General features: G+C 44.0%; 1 protein-coding gene and 1 long non-coding RNA gene across 6 annotated transcripts in view; one reads left to right on the top strand and one right to left on the bottom strand.

The window, feature by feature from the left end:
• LOC138946907 (solute carrier family 52, riboflavin transporter, member 3-B-like) overlaps positions 1–12,446 on the bottom strand; it is a 52,883-nt gene that overhangs the window by 23,594 nt on the left and 16,843 nt on the right. For 3 of the 5 annotated variants that reach the window (XM_070318307.1, XM_070318304.1, XM_070318305.1), the window contains exons 2-4: positions 5,695–5,901; positions 4,178–5,149; positions 299–529 (exon numbers count right to left, since the gene is read on the bottom strand). In XM_070318307.1, the coding sequence (XP_070174408.1) occupies positions 299–529; positions 4,178–5,149; positions 5,695–5,874 (1,383 nt within the window). In that variant the 5' untranslated portion in view covers positions 5,875–5,901. Of the gene's footprint in view, positions 1–298; positions 530–4,177; positions 5,150–5,694; positions 5,902–11,591; positions 11,730–12,446 lie in introns of those variants that run through there. The other 2 variants (XM_070318306.1, XM_070318308.1) reach the window with 2 other exon arrangements.
• Positions 9,852–11,161, top strand: LOC138946633 (uncharacterized). The gene is made up of 2 exons (XR_011449379.1): positions 9,852–10,320; positions 10,611–11,161. It is a non-coding gene; the product is annotated as an uncharacterized lncRNA (long non-coding RNA).

The raw sequence follows: 12,446 nt of genomic DNA, 5'->3' as shown, positions 1-12,446 counted from the left end.
GTCTGTCTGTCTGTCTCTCTCTGTCTCTGTCTCTCTCTGTCTGTGTGCCTCTCCCTCTCTCTGTCTCTGTCACTGTCTGTGTGCCTCCCTCTCTCTCTCTCTCTCTCTCTCTCTCTCTCTCTCTCTCTCTCTCTCTCTCTCTCTCTCTCTCTCTCTCTCTCTCTCTCTCTCTTTCTCTTTCAAAATTCAATTGTGGTTTTTGTTACCGTATCATCTTACGGACTTTTTAGTTACAGAAACATGGATTTTTAATTGGGGATAATTATGCTAAAACTCCACAAATCAGCCAATCACTGACCGACACAGGACCGCCCGCCGCGTGGCCCACCATTGGTGGATCAGGACTCATGGTGGCTGCCACGATAATGTATGCACCGCACGCGCACCCGAGTGACGTCAGCGCGGAGATGGTCAATGGGGAGGAGACAGCGAGGAAAAGGGAGACAAAGCAGGCCAGGGGGTTGGCGATGTTAGACAAGGTCACCACAAGGTTATAGGTCGAGATGCCGTAAGGAAGACTGGAGTAGGTCTGTGGACATATTCACAGAGCAGTGTCAACACATGTGTTTTTGTTGTGGTCTCCTTTTTTGTTTAAAATGTAGACAGAGGACAACAACAACAACAACAACAACAACAACAACAACAACGACCCTGTTGAATTTTAAAATGAAAATTACCTTAGCGGTAACAAAATAGAGAGAGAGAGAGAGAGAGGAGAGAGAGAGAGAGAGAGAGAGAGAGAGAGAGAGAGAGAGAGAGAGAGAGACTCAGACTCAGACTCTGAACTTTATTACAAAAGGATAAAGGTTTTAGGCAAAGCCTATTCTTCCCGAAGAAGGACTTCGTGCTGAGGACAGACGCTTCAGGAAAAGGACTTGGGGCAGTGTTGCTTCAGGACTGACAGAGGGGTTTTTGCACCCTGTTTGCTTCGCCAGCCGTAAGCTGACCTCGGCCGAGGCAGCATATGCAACGGTTGAACGCGAGTGTCTCGCCATTGTCTGGGGCATCCAGAAGTTCGAGGCGTACCTGTACGGACGACCTTTCTGTCTGGAGACGGACCATCAACCTCTGCAATACCTTCAGGTTGCAAGGTTGGCAAACGCCAGACTTATGCGCTGGGCGTTGATCCTCCAACCGTACCAATTCACGGTACGCGTCATTCCGGGCGCCAACAATGTTGGAGCTGATTTTCTCTCTCGGGCTGTAGAGGAGAACATGACTGGGAGCGAAACCGAGGTTTCGTCTTGAAGAGGGGAGGTGTGTCACGATTTAGTGACATGGATCGAGAAAGTGTCACTCTGTGGGGTGCCTTCTCTTGGTCAATTGCGATAGAAAGCGCCTGTGCTTTCTGTCAACGGCTGGGTTTTAGCTGACCGAGCAATAGCGAACACGAGAATTTCGTGTCGCACGGATTTCACGTGGGTGATTTCTGCTGTCGGGGCAAAACTGGGATAGCTGAACTTGGAATGTGACAAGGTGAGTCACGTGATTTTGTCCAGGTTGTCTGTTTGAGACATATTAATGACACACTCGAAACTCAGCAGCGAGAGAGAAGGGTCGGTGTCAGAATTCTCCTACAAGTTTGATGGTCTTCAACACGTTTAAATACTTTACTGTATATCAACGTGCCATGCTGCTTAGTTGCCAGTGGGGCTTAAAAGGAACTACAAGGACAGACCACCTTCTCACTGTATACATGCTGGCTGACAGTCGGGGCGTCAAGGTTTCTCCGCTGTGCGTTTTCACCGCATAAGGATTCAGCGCGAGAGGAGGATGACGGTATTTCTGTGACGAACAGAAGTCATTCGAAAGGAAGCGGGTTCGCTTAAAAGAGAGCTACCTACATAAGGCTGTTGAGGTAATAAATCATTATTTAACGCTTTTGACGAGTCTGTGTTTGTGGAATGAAATACTCTCTGTTGTTCTTTCCAGGTTAGCGCATAATTTGCTCTTTGTGACGCTAAAATACTAATCTGTATATGGTTTTTGCAGATATGGAGAGAAGGAAGGAAAATAGCTGATTTGTTGTTGTAAAAGTCCGTTTGTGCAGGCCCACGTGCTCGATGAGATATGTCAAGGTGACATGTTTAAAGGTGGTGTGTGAGGGATAGCATGACATGTTTAGTGCACCGATGCTTTTTGTTGCAGCCTTCTTCTGTTACTGCCAACGTATTCTATTACGTGCTACGCTGGGATGCTGTAACCAGGTCGTCCGCGGCATTGCTGTAACCTGCTAACCTGCTAGCTATACTGGTGATCTGCTGTCGCTGTCACCGTCCTACCAGCTACGACGCTACTTTTTCTGGTAGACTACGGGAGGACCTTCAGCGACTGAGTGAGGCGCCTGATGTCTCCACTGTTCCCTGCTTCGTTGCCACGCTAACCGGCACTACATTCAACGGAGCAGTTGTGGAGACTACAGACTAATTACGGGCCGCCCACTCAGTGGCAAAAAGCTAAGTTGCACCATGTTTTTTGCACCCTTACCACCAAGTCATCTGTGCTATTAATGATTATACTCGAGTGGTGACGACGTGGGGTGTGTGACACCTGCATGAATTAGCACTTTAAGGCAGACAGTTATATTTTCCTAACTATACACGGGATCAGCGTGTTATTATTATTTTCTGTACTTTAACTGGCATTTTTGTCAGTGAACACTTGTTTTTACGTATTTAACGTAAAAAGAAAATCTTTTGGAGTGAAGTCTCGAGGGAGGTGGCGTGATATTACATAAACAGGCGTCTGAAACTTATACTTTTGTTGATTCTATCTATTTGTATGACTGCGAGAGTGGATCGTGGTGTGGTTAGTTAGTTAGAAGTAACTAACCGTTCATAATCACCTTAGTGTGATATTGAAACGTGACAAATCATATAAAATACAGAAATGCATTGTATGGAATGCAACACAATGTGCATTTAAGGAATTACATAAGGAGAACTCAAAAATTACAGAATTACATTGACATAGTTATTATATCTTTCATTTGAGAATGAAGTTGCTCAGATCAGCCGTTAACACTAGTACAAAATGTTTAGCAAAATAACAATCGAACAAGACATTTCATTCACGAATGATGTGTGAACGTGACTGTCTCTTAAACATTTTCACTGAAGTTGCATTTCTTATCTGTTGGGGGAAGGAGTTCCAGAGAAATGCTCCTGAGAGAGAGAGAGAGAGAGAGAGAGAGAGAGAGAGAGAGAGAGAGAGAGAGAGAGAGAGAGAGAGAGAGAGAGAGAGAGAGAGAGAGAGAGAGAGAGAGAGAGAGAGAGAGAGAGAGAGAGAGAGAGAGATAATGACAACAATGAGCACGGTATAATAGGTTATGCTTCTCTGGCCCTCGCCCTGAAGAGGGTCTACTATACTGCGGCTAAAAACAGGTTTGTTACGTAATCATAAAATTAAACGAAGAACATACATGTATACATATAAGTATATATGGACAAGAAGCGCATCACAACAAAAACAGGAAATAAATTAGGACGTTTTAACAGCTAGGACGTTTTAACACTAAGTCGAGAAAGACACTTTGTAACGAGACATCAGTTCAGCAAAACAATGCACTCTCAGACACACAACTTACCAAAAGACAAGAAAGCACAACAACTCACCAGTGCCACATGCTTACCTGCACTGACAGCACAACAACTCACCAGTGCCACATGCTTACCTGCACTGACAGCACAACAACTCACCAGTGCCACATGCTTACCTGCACTGACAGCACAACAACTCACCAGTGCCACATGCTTACCTGCACTGACAGCACAACAACTCACCAGTGCCACATGCTTACCTGCACTGACAGCACAACAACTCACCAGTGCCACATGCTTACCTGCACTGACAGCACAACAACTCACCAGTGCCACATGCTTACCTGCACTGACAGCACAACAACTCACCAGTGCCACATGCTTACCTGCACTGACAGCACAACAACTCACCAGTGCCACATGCTTACCTGCACTGACAGCACAACAACTCACCAGTGCCACATGCTTACCTGCACTGACAGCACAACAACTCACCAGTGCCACATGCTTACCTGCACTGACAGCACAACAACTCACCAGTGCCACATGCTTACCTGCACTGACAGCACAACAACTCACCAGTGCCACATGCTTACCTGCACTGACAGCACAACAACTCACCAGTGCCACATGCTTACCTGCACTGACAGCACAAAGCTGGTGATGAGAAAATTGATGATGACGACCTGCACCAGCAGAAAGATAGCGATAACCATGGAGACTTCCTTGTCCTCCCCCTTCTTCACCAAGCTCTTCCCTTCATCGCTGGAATCATTTTGAACGAGAGTGTCACGTGACCCGTTAGAGCCAATTCCTGACGACCCAGACCCGGACGATCCCGCAGCCATAACGTGAGACCCAGAATCCGATGACTTATGGAGGTCAGTGAAGTGTGCATGGCCGTCAGCAATATTCGGTGTCTCGTCTCTAACAGAACACACTGGGTTGGAGATACCCAGGCCCTCGACAGAGTCTCCACAGCTGTAGCTCTTCCCCTTCGTCTTCTCCTCGAAGTCTTGCTCAAGGTCATAGGAGGACGCGGTCACAAACTCGTCCTTGCAGTACCCCCAGAAGTTGAGCAAGGTGAAGGCCACGATTGAGAGAAAGATGAGCGCGGAGAGGAGGATGAAGAAGAGCTGAACGGAGAAGCGAGGGTCCGTGTAGGTGGGGTATTCAAAATAAGACGTCCCGTTGACCAACACGCCGCTGATGTTTTTCTCCACCGTAGAGCTACCGTTGACGCAGAGGACATCCCCGGCGCCTTGCCCTAACGCCATCATGGCTGGGAGAAAGCCGCTCAGACCTTCACCAAAGAAAAAGCTAGCCATGTAGGCGGGTTTGAGAGCTGCGAGGAAAGCTACATAGGCCAGTGATGACGTGCAGTCCATGACGGCGAGGAAGAAACTGAGTGCCAGGAGAGCCACGCTCCTCTCGCTACCGGCCACGTGGGCCGTCCGTTGCCATAGAAACGCCAAGAGCAAGGTCGAGGTCAGGCCTACAAACATGATGGCGTAGGATGTGACCTTGTCCAAGGTCAGCTTGGATGCCGGTGACCTTTTCTTGAGGATGTAGGCGATGATGATGAAGATGATAGGCCCGATGTTGGCGATCTGAAAAACAAATAGAAGCAAGACGTTGAATGATACAGAACTCATGCTGTTCAGTCAAAGACATACATCAGTTTACATTCGCTCCTCGTTTGACTGATTTAGATTTGTTACCGAAACAACTGATTAGCTAACTCGTGTACAGTAAAACCATCTTTCTTTCTTTCTTTATTTATTTGGTGTTTAACGTCGTTTTCAACCACGAAGGTTATATCGCGACGAGGGAAAGGGGGGAGATGGGAAGTAAAACCATCGCTGTGTTTGAATGCTCTCTCTCTCTCTCTCTCTCTCTCTCTCTCTCTCTCTCTCTCTCTCTCTCTCTCTCTCTCTCTCTCTCTCTCCCTCCCTCCCTCCCTCCCTCCCTCCCTCTCTCTCTCTCTCTCTCTCTCTCTCTCTCTCTCTCTCTCTCTCTCCCTCTCGCTTGTGTGTGTGTGTGTGTGTGTGTGTGTGTGTGTGTGTGTGTGTGTGTGTGTGTGTGTATGCGTGTTTCTGTACAGTGTAAATGTGCGATGTCTGTCTGTCTGTCTGGCTGCCTCGGAAACACTAACCTGACTGAGGATGGTGATGTAAGATGGCAGAGTCCATTCCTCGGGTAGGTGGGTGACGAAGATGGGTAGTTCTACCCACATTCCGTTGATGTCCACCCATGACGAGATAGCGAACACACACACCAACACATGAACACCCAGCTTGGAGTCCACGAACAGACGCTCCAGCGCATTCATCATCCTGGCTGTGGTGAGATCACTGTGTCACTGCGTGAGACAAGAGCAGACACAATCTTTGAAAATGTGTAGACACAATTATAACAAACATGGGAGTGTCAGCCCATGAACGCAGAAGAAGAAGAAGACAGACACAACCAGCCAGCAAACAACTAACCGACCAACCCGGCAAGCACATTACTGTTAATTACACTGCGGAACCACCCCGGCATCCAGTCAAACAGCGATCAGTGAGCGATAGCAACCTTCAGCCCCTCACCTGCCCCTGACAAACCCATTGATTAGCAATCGGCTACTCTCTCTCTCTCTCTCTCTCTCTCTCTCTCTCTCTCTCTCTGTCTCTCTGTGTCTCTCTGTGTCTCTTTCTCTCTCTGTCTCTGTCTCTCCCACTCACTCTCTCATAGATGGTCTGGATGCAAAAATTATAACAATGGCAGCTCCAATTATCACAGATACATTGACATTTATCTATAACCTTTGTATTGACAAAAGCTATTTTCCTAAACAATTCAAACAGGCTAAAGTGATTCCTCTCTTTAAATCAGGAGATACTACAAATCCTTCAAATTATAGACCAATATCAATTCTATCAATCCTTTCGAAGCCTCTTGAAAAACATATCAATAAACACATCCTTTCTCACTTTGAGAACAATAAATTGATCCATGATAATCAATCAGGTTTTAGGCAAAAACACTCATGTCAAACAGCGCTTATTAGTTTAGTAGACCAATGGCTGACAAACATTAATAATAATCAGTTCTGTGCTGCTCTATTTGTTGACTTTGCTAAAGCTTTTGACCTAATTGACCATAAACTCCTTATCAAAAAGCTTGAGATTTATGGAATTGCAACAAATTCTATAAACATTTTAACATCTTTCCTGTCAGGCAGACAGCAAAGTACTTATCTGAAACAATCATACTCTTGTAAGCAAACAGTAAGGTTTGGAGTACCACAAGGTTCTATTCTTGGTCCATTACTATTTTCTCTATATATATAAACGACCTACCTCTATTTTGTAAAATGCATGTGTGAACTATTTGCAGATGATACTACAATTCATTCTAGTCACCAAGGTCTTATTAAACTAGCAAATATCCTCCAAGAAAACATTGATCGATTACTTGAATGGTCAGAACTAAACCATATGTCACTGAATCCAAATAAAACTAAATGCATGCTACTTACCACGAGGCAAAAAAGACAAAATCTAACATCTGGATTTCCGACATTGCTAATACGAAATCAAGATGTTACCGAAGTTGATAGCCATAACGTCTTGGGAATAACTATTGACAATAACCTGTCTTGGTCAAAACATGTAGATACACTTTGTAAAAACACATCCAAAAAATATTTCAGTTATCAAAAATCTAACACTTTCTAGACCTTCGCACAAGAAAACTGTTTTTTCAGGCACATATTCAGTCAGCTATTGACTATGCTTCCACAGTGTGGGACTCTGCAAGTGCAAATACTTTGAAACACTTGGGCACTTTACATAGACGAGCTGTTAAATTATTTTTTTTTTAAATACATCTCTTTCCATGACTGATTATAAACGATTGCAAATTCTTCCTATCAAAGATAGATTTGCATATAACAAAAGTGTGATGATGTATCGAATTATGTCAGGGAATGCACCTACACTCATTGCCTCAAATTTCAAAATAAATCATTATAGAAAATGTAACAAATTAATTACCCCAACTCCAAGAATCGACCTGTACAAGTCGAGTCTATCATATTCTGGAGCAATTATGTGGAACGCCATTCCAAATATAATTAAATTACGAATTCATGAAACATCATTCAAGGAATATTACATGCTGTTTCTTTTACAAAACTTATAAGAAATATTATCAAGCAGCTGGCAAAATATAACTGTACTCTCTGATTATATTGAAAAACATGATTATATATAAGCATAATTCATGAAGGATTTTTTAATTTTTTTTTTATACAAACACATATTCCTCTGTTATATATAATTTTCAAGCATTGCTAAAGAATCCTAATGCATCTTAAAATGTCTTATTGGTTGCTTGACATGTTAATTATGGTAAATATGTCATTTGTACTATAGTTAAACTTATCTTTTATTTCTTCTTGTTTGTTACCCCTAAATGGGCGAGGGCCGGATGAAAAAAAGCATGTATACATTGCTTATTCTGTCACCCTCGTAAAATAAATTTCAATTCAATTCAATTCAATTCTCTCTCTCCCTCTCTCTCTCTCTCTCTCTCTCTCTCTCTCTCTCTCTCTCTCTCTCTCTCTCTCTCTCTCTCTCTCTTATAAACTACAATGTTTCATATAATGCACTTATGTACATAAACTTATACTGTTTTACTAATTATGTAAGTATGTAGTAGTAGTTATTATAGTAGATTTAGTCCCTCTTTAGGGCGAGGGCCAGATGCAAAAAAAGTATACCAATGCTTATTCTGTTACCCTCGTAAAATAAAGAATTGTCATTGTCATTGTCATTGTCTCTCTCTCTCTCTCGCTCTCTCAGGTCGTCATCTCCAGATCTTTCTTTCAGTCCATTAAAACAGAGCGGAACGAACCACTAACTGTTTTGTGAACAAGGTGACGTTGACTTGTATCCACATGAATGCAGTGACGCTTCCGTCCTGAAAGGGAGACTGTTTTTGTCGCGGCCAAATAACACTTGTTGTCGCAGTAGATTACAATGTTTACAGCCTAACCTACATTAGGGGTGCCTGGCAAAGAAGGGAGTTTTATTTTCTGACACGAACTGTACAAACCTTTTTCTAAATGCGTTACTCGATTCAAGTTCTATTCATAAACAACATCAGGCAAACATCGGTGTCACACTGTTACATGACAAAGACAGAAAGTACAAGAACCCCCCCCCCTCACACACACACACACACACACTCATACACGCGGGACACATGTATACACCCACACATAGGCCTAAACACACACAAACACATACATGCGGCACCCACACAGACACACAGACACAGAAACATACACACCGTGCACACACACAAATACATACACGCGGCACACATATATATATACACACACACTCATAGGTCACACACAAACACATACAAGCGACAGCCACACCGTGAGACACAGACACCGACAGACACAGACACACACAGACACACACACACACACACACAGACAGACAGACACACACACACCAGGGCCGGACTAGGTAAGTACTAGGGGGGGGGGGGGGTTACAGATGGGGGTCCAGGGGCGAAGCCCCCTTGGTGGGGGTTGCAAGGGGGTTGGTGGGGGTTGCAAGGGGGCTTCGCCGCCTTGAAGCTGAACGTTTTTTTTAATGTTTCTGGAGGGAAAGGAAGCCTCTCCTTGAACGAAAAAGGTAAATTCGACAGCAAGCTGTATAGGCAATGAAGAAGAATTGAGATTGTAAGGACTCATACTTTTTTTTGGAGGGGCTGAGAGGTGCGATTTAGTCTCGGATTTCATGATGATCCAGATGCAATCCCCCCTCCCTCCCCCTCAAAAAAAAAGCGTTTGGGAGGTACATGCTTAAGCCAGGGGGGGGGGGGAGTGCAACCCCTGTAACCCCCCCCCTAGTCCGGCCCTGCACACACACACATACACAATTGACGTAATTAGTTCACGTGCGGGACTTGATGTGACCCTGGCCGAGGTGGCAGTCCAAAAGTATTTTCTATAAAATTTGCAGTTTTTGACTCCTTGCATGGAAAGTCAATGAAACTTGGTATGTTTTCAAACAGATAGCTGCCTGAGGCATATGACAGAAAGCCCTAGGGGCTCCGTGCACCTGGCGTTGACAGGTACAGTAACTTTAACGATGTACAAAAAATCAGCACAAATCTGGCATCTGGATATCGCTCTAAATAGGGACTAATGTACGAAGAGTGTGTGTATGTGTGTGTCACTATAGAAAGCGCCTGTGCTTTCTGTCAACGGGTTTTGCTGACAGCGCAAAACGAACACGGGTATTTTGTGTTGCACGGATTTCACGGGGGTGATTTCTGCTGTCGAGGCAGGATTGTCGATAACTGAACTGGGGTATGTGACAGGGTTAGTCACGTGATTTCAAGGTTGTCTGTCTGATACATGTTAACTTGACACTCGAAAACTCAGCGCTGGGGAGAACGGTCGGTGTCTTATATTTCCTGCTAGTTTGATGGATTTCATCGCTTTGAGTTCTGCATTGATATTCAACGCGCCGCTCTGCATATGTACAGGAGGGCTTCAGGAAACTTCAGTTTGAGACCACTTTCTCTCCGTTCACATGCGGTCTGACGTTGACGGGTCGTCAAATTCTCTTCGCTGTGCGGGAAGGTAATTTCACCGCATAAAGGACTCAGCAAGAGGTTGAATGGGATATCGCTGTTGACGAACAGGTGCCATTCAAAGGAGGAAGCGGTTTTCGCTTCAATGAGAGTGCTACCTACATAGGCTTTTGAGGTAATAAATCATTATTTAACGCTGTTGACGAGTCTGTGTTTGTGGAATGAAATACTCTCTGTTGTTCTTTCCAGGTTAGCGCATAATTTGCTCTTTGTGACGCTAAAATACTAATCTGTATATGGTTTTTGCAGATATGGAGAGAAGGAAGGATAATAGCTGATTTGCTGTTGTAAAAGTCCGTTCGTGCAGGCCCACTTGCTCGATGAAATATATCAGGGTGACATGTTTAAAGGTGGGGTGTGAGGGGTAGCATGACATGTCTAGTGCACCGAGGCTTTTTGTTGCAGCCTTTCTTCAGTTCTACCTACAACTGTTGCTGGCTGTTTTTTGCTGCCTATCTGCGGGACGCTGTTGTCTGCGGACGCTGTAACCAGATCGTGTGATGTAACCAGCTAACCGGCTAACCAGCGACTGAGTGAGGCGCCTGATGTCTCCACTTTTCCCTGCTTCGTAGCCACGCCAGACGGCACTACATTCTACGGAGCAGTTGTGGAGACTATGAACTAATTACAGGCCGTCCACTCAGTGGCACAACAAAGCTAAGTGCACCATGTCTTTTGCACCCTGTTTACCACCGTTGTCATCTTTTCTATTTATGATTACATTCGAGCGGTGACAACGTGGGGTGTGTGACACCTGCATAAGTTAGCACTTTTAGGCAGATCAGCTATATTTTCCTAGCTTTACACGGGATCAGCGTGTTACTATAATTTTCTATATTCTAACTGGCATTTTGTCAGTGACCATTGGTTTTACGTTTTGAACGTAAAAGAACATATTTTGAGTGAAGTCTCGAGGGAGGTGGCGGGTTATTACATAAACAGGCGTCTGAAACTTATACTTTTGTTGATTCTATTTAATTGTATGACTGCGAGAGTGGATCGTGGTGTGGTTAGTTAGTTAGAAGTAACTAACCGTTTCATAATCACCTTGTGTGATATAGTGAAACGTGACAGTGTGTGTGTGCCAATGTGTGTGTGTGTGTGCGCCGCGTGCGAGTGTGTGTGTGTGTGTGTGTCGGTGTGTGTGTGTGCGTGCGTGCGAGTGTGTGTGTGTGCGTGCGTGCGAGTGTGTGTGTGTGTGTGTGTGTGTGTGTGTGTGTGTGTGTCCGAGTCTGTGTGCCAGTCTGTCCGCCTGTCGGTTTTTCTGTTTGTCCCTTCTGTTAGTAGTACATGTATACGTGAACTTACATCTAATCATTGTACATACAACGGTGTACAATGGTGTACGCGAGTAATATTATTTCCTCAACTGAAACAAGGACCTACCTCTTGTTAGCGTTTCTGTTATCTTGAGTCCCCCAGATTGCCACACTGATACCGCACGGTTCCACTCTGATACCACACTGACACCACACTGCCGTTCCACACCCAACACATCGACAGTGCGTTCCACGGCCAGTAATGCTTACAAGCTACATCAGCTACCTATGGAAAGCCGTTTGGCTCATAACCATTACACGTGTAATAAATCATAAATACACGTGTAATAAATGATTAATACACGTGTATTTATTTCTTATTGCACGTGTAATTTATCTTTTTACATTTAGTCAAGTTTTGACTAAATGTTTTAACATAGAGGGGGGAATCGAGACGAGAGCGTGGTGTATGTGTGTGTGTCTGTCTGTCTGTGTGTGTGTGTAGAGCGATTCAGACTAAACTACTGGACCGATCTTTATGAAATTTGACATGAGAGTTCCTGGGTATGATATCCTCAGACGTTTTTTTCATTTTTTTGATAAATGTCTTTGATGACGTCATATCCGGCTTTTCGTGAAAGTTGAGGCGGCACTGTCACGCTCTCATTTTTCAACCAAATTGATTGAAATTTTGGTCAAGTAATCTCCGACGAAGCCCGGACTTCGGTATTGCATTTCAGCTTGGTGGCTTAAAAATTAATTAATGACTTTGGTCATTTAAAATCTGAAAATTGTAAAAAAAATAATTCTTTTTATAAACCGATCCAAATTTACGTTCATCTTATTCTCCATCATTTTCTGATTCCAAAAACATATAAATATGTTATATTTGGATTAAAAACAAGCTCTGAAAATTAAGAATATAAAAATTATGATCAAAATTAAATTTTCGAAATCAATTTAAAAACAATTTTATCTTATT

Source organism: Littorina saxatilis, linkage group LG14 (assembly GCF_037325665.1).
Source record: "Littorina saxatilis isolate snail1 linkage group LG14, US_GU_Lsax_2.0, whole genome shotgun sequence".
In the NCBI taxonomy this organism is placed as follows: Eukaryota; Metazoa; Mollusca; class Gastropoda; order Littorinimorpha; family Littorinidae; genus Littorina; species Littorina saxatilis.
Note: the sequence above shows the minus strand (reverse complement) of the source record. Positions and strands in the feature narration are given on the sequence as shown.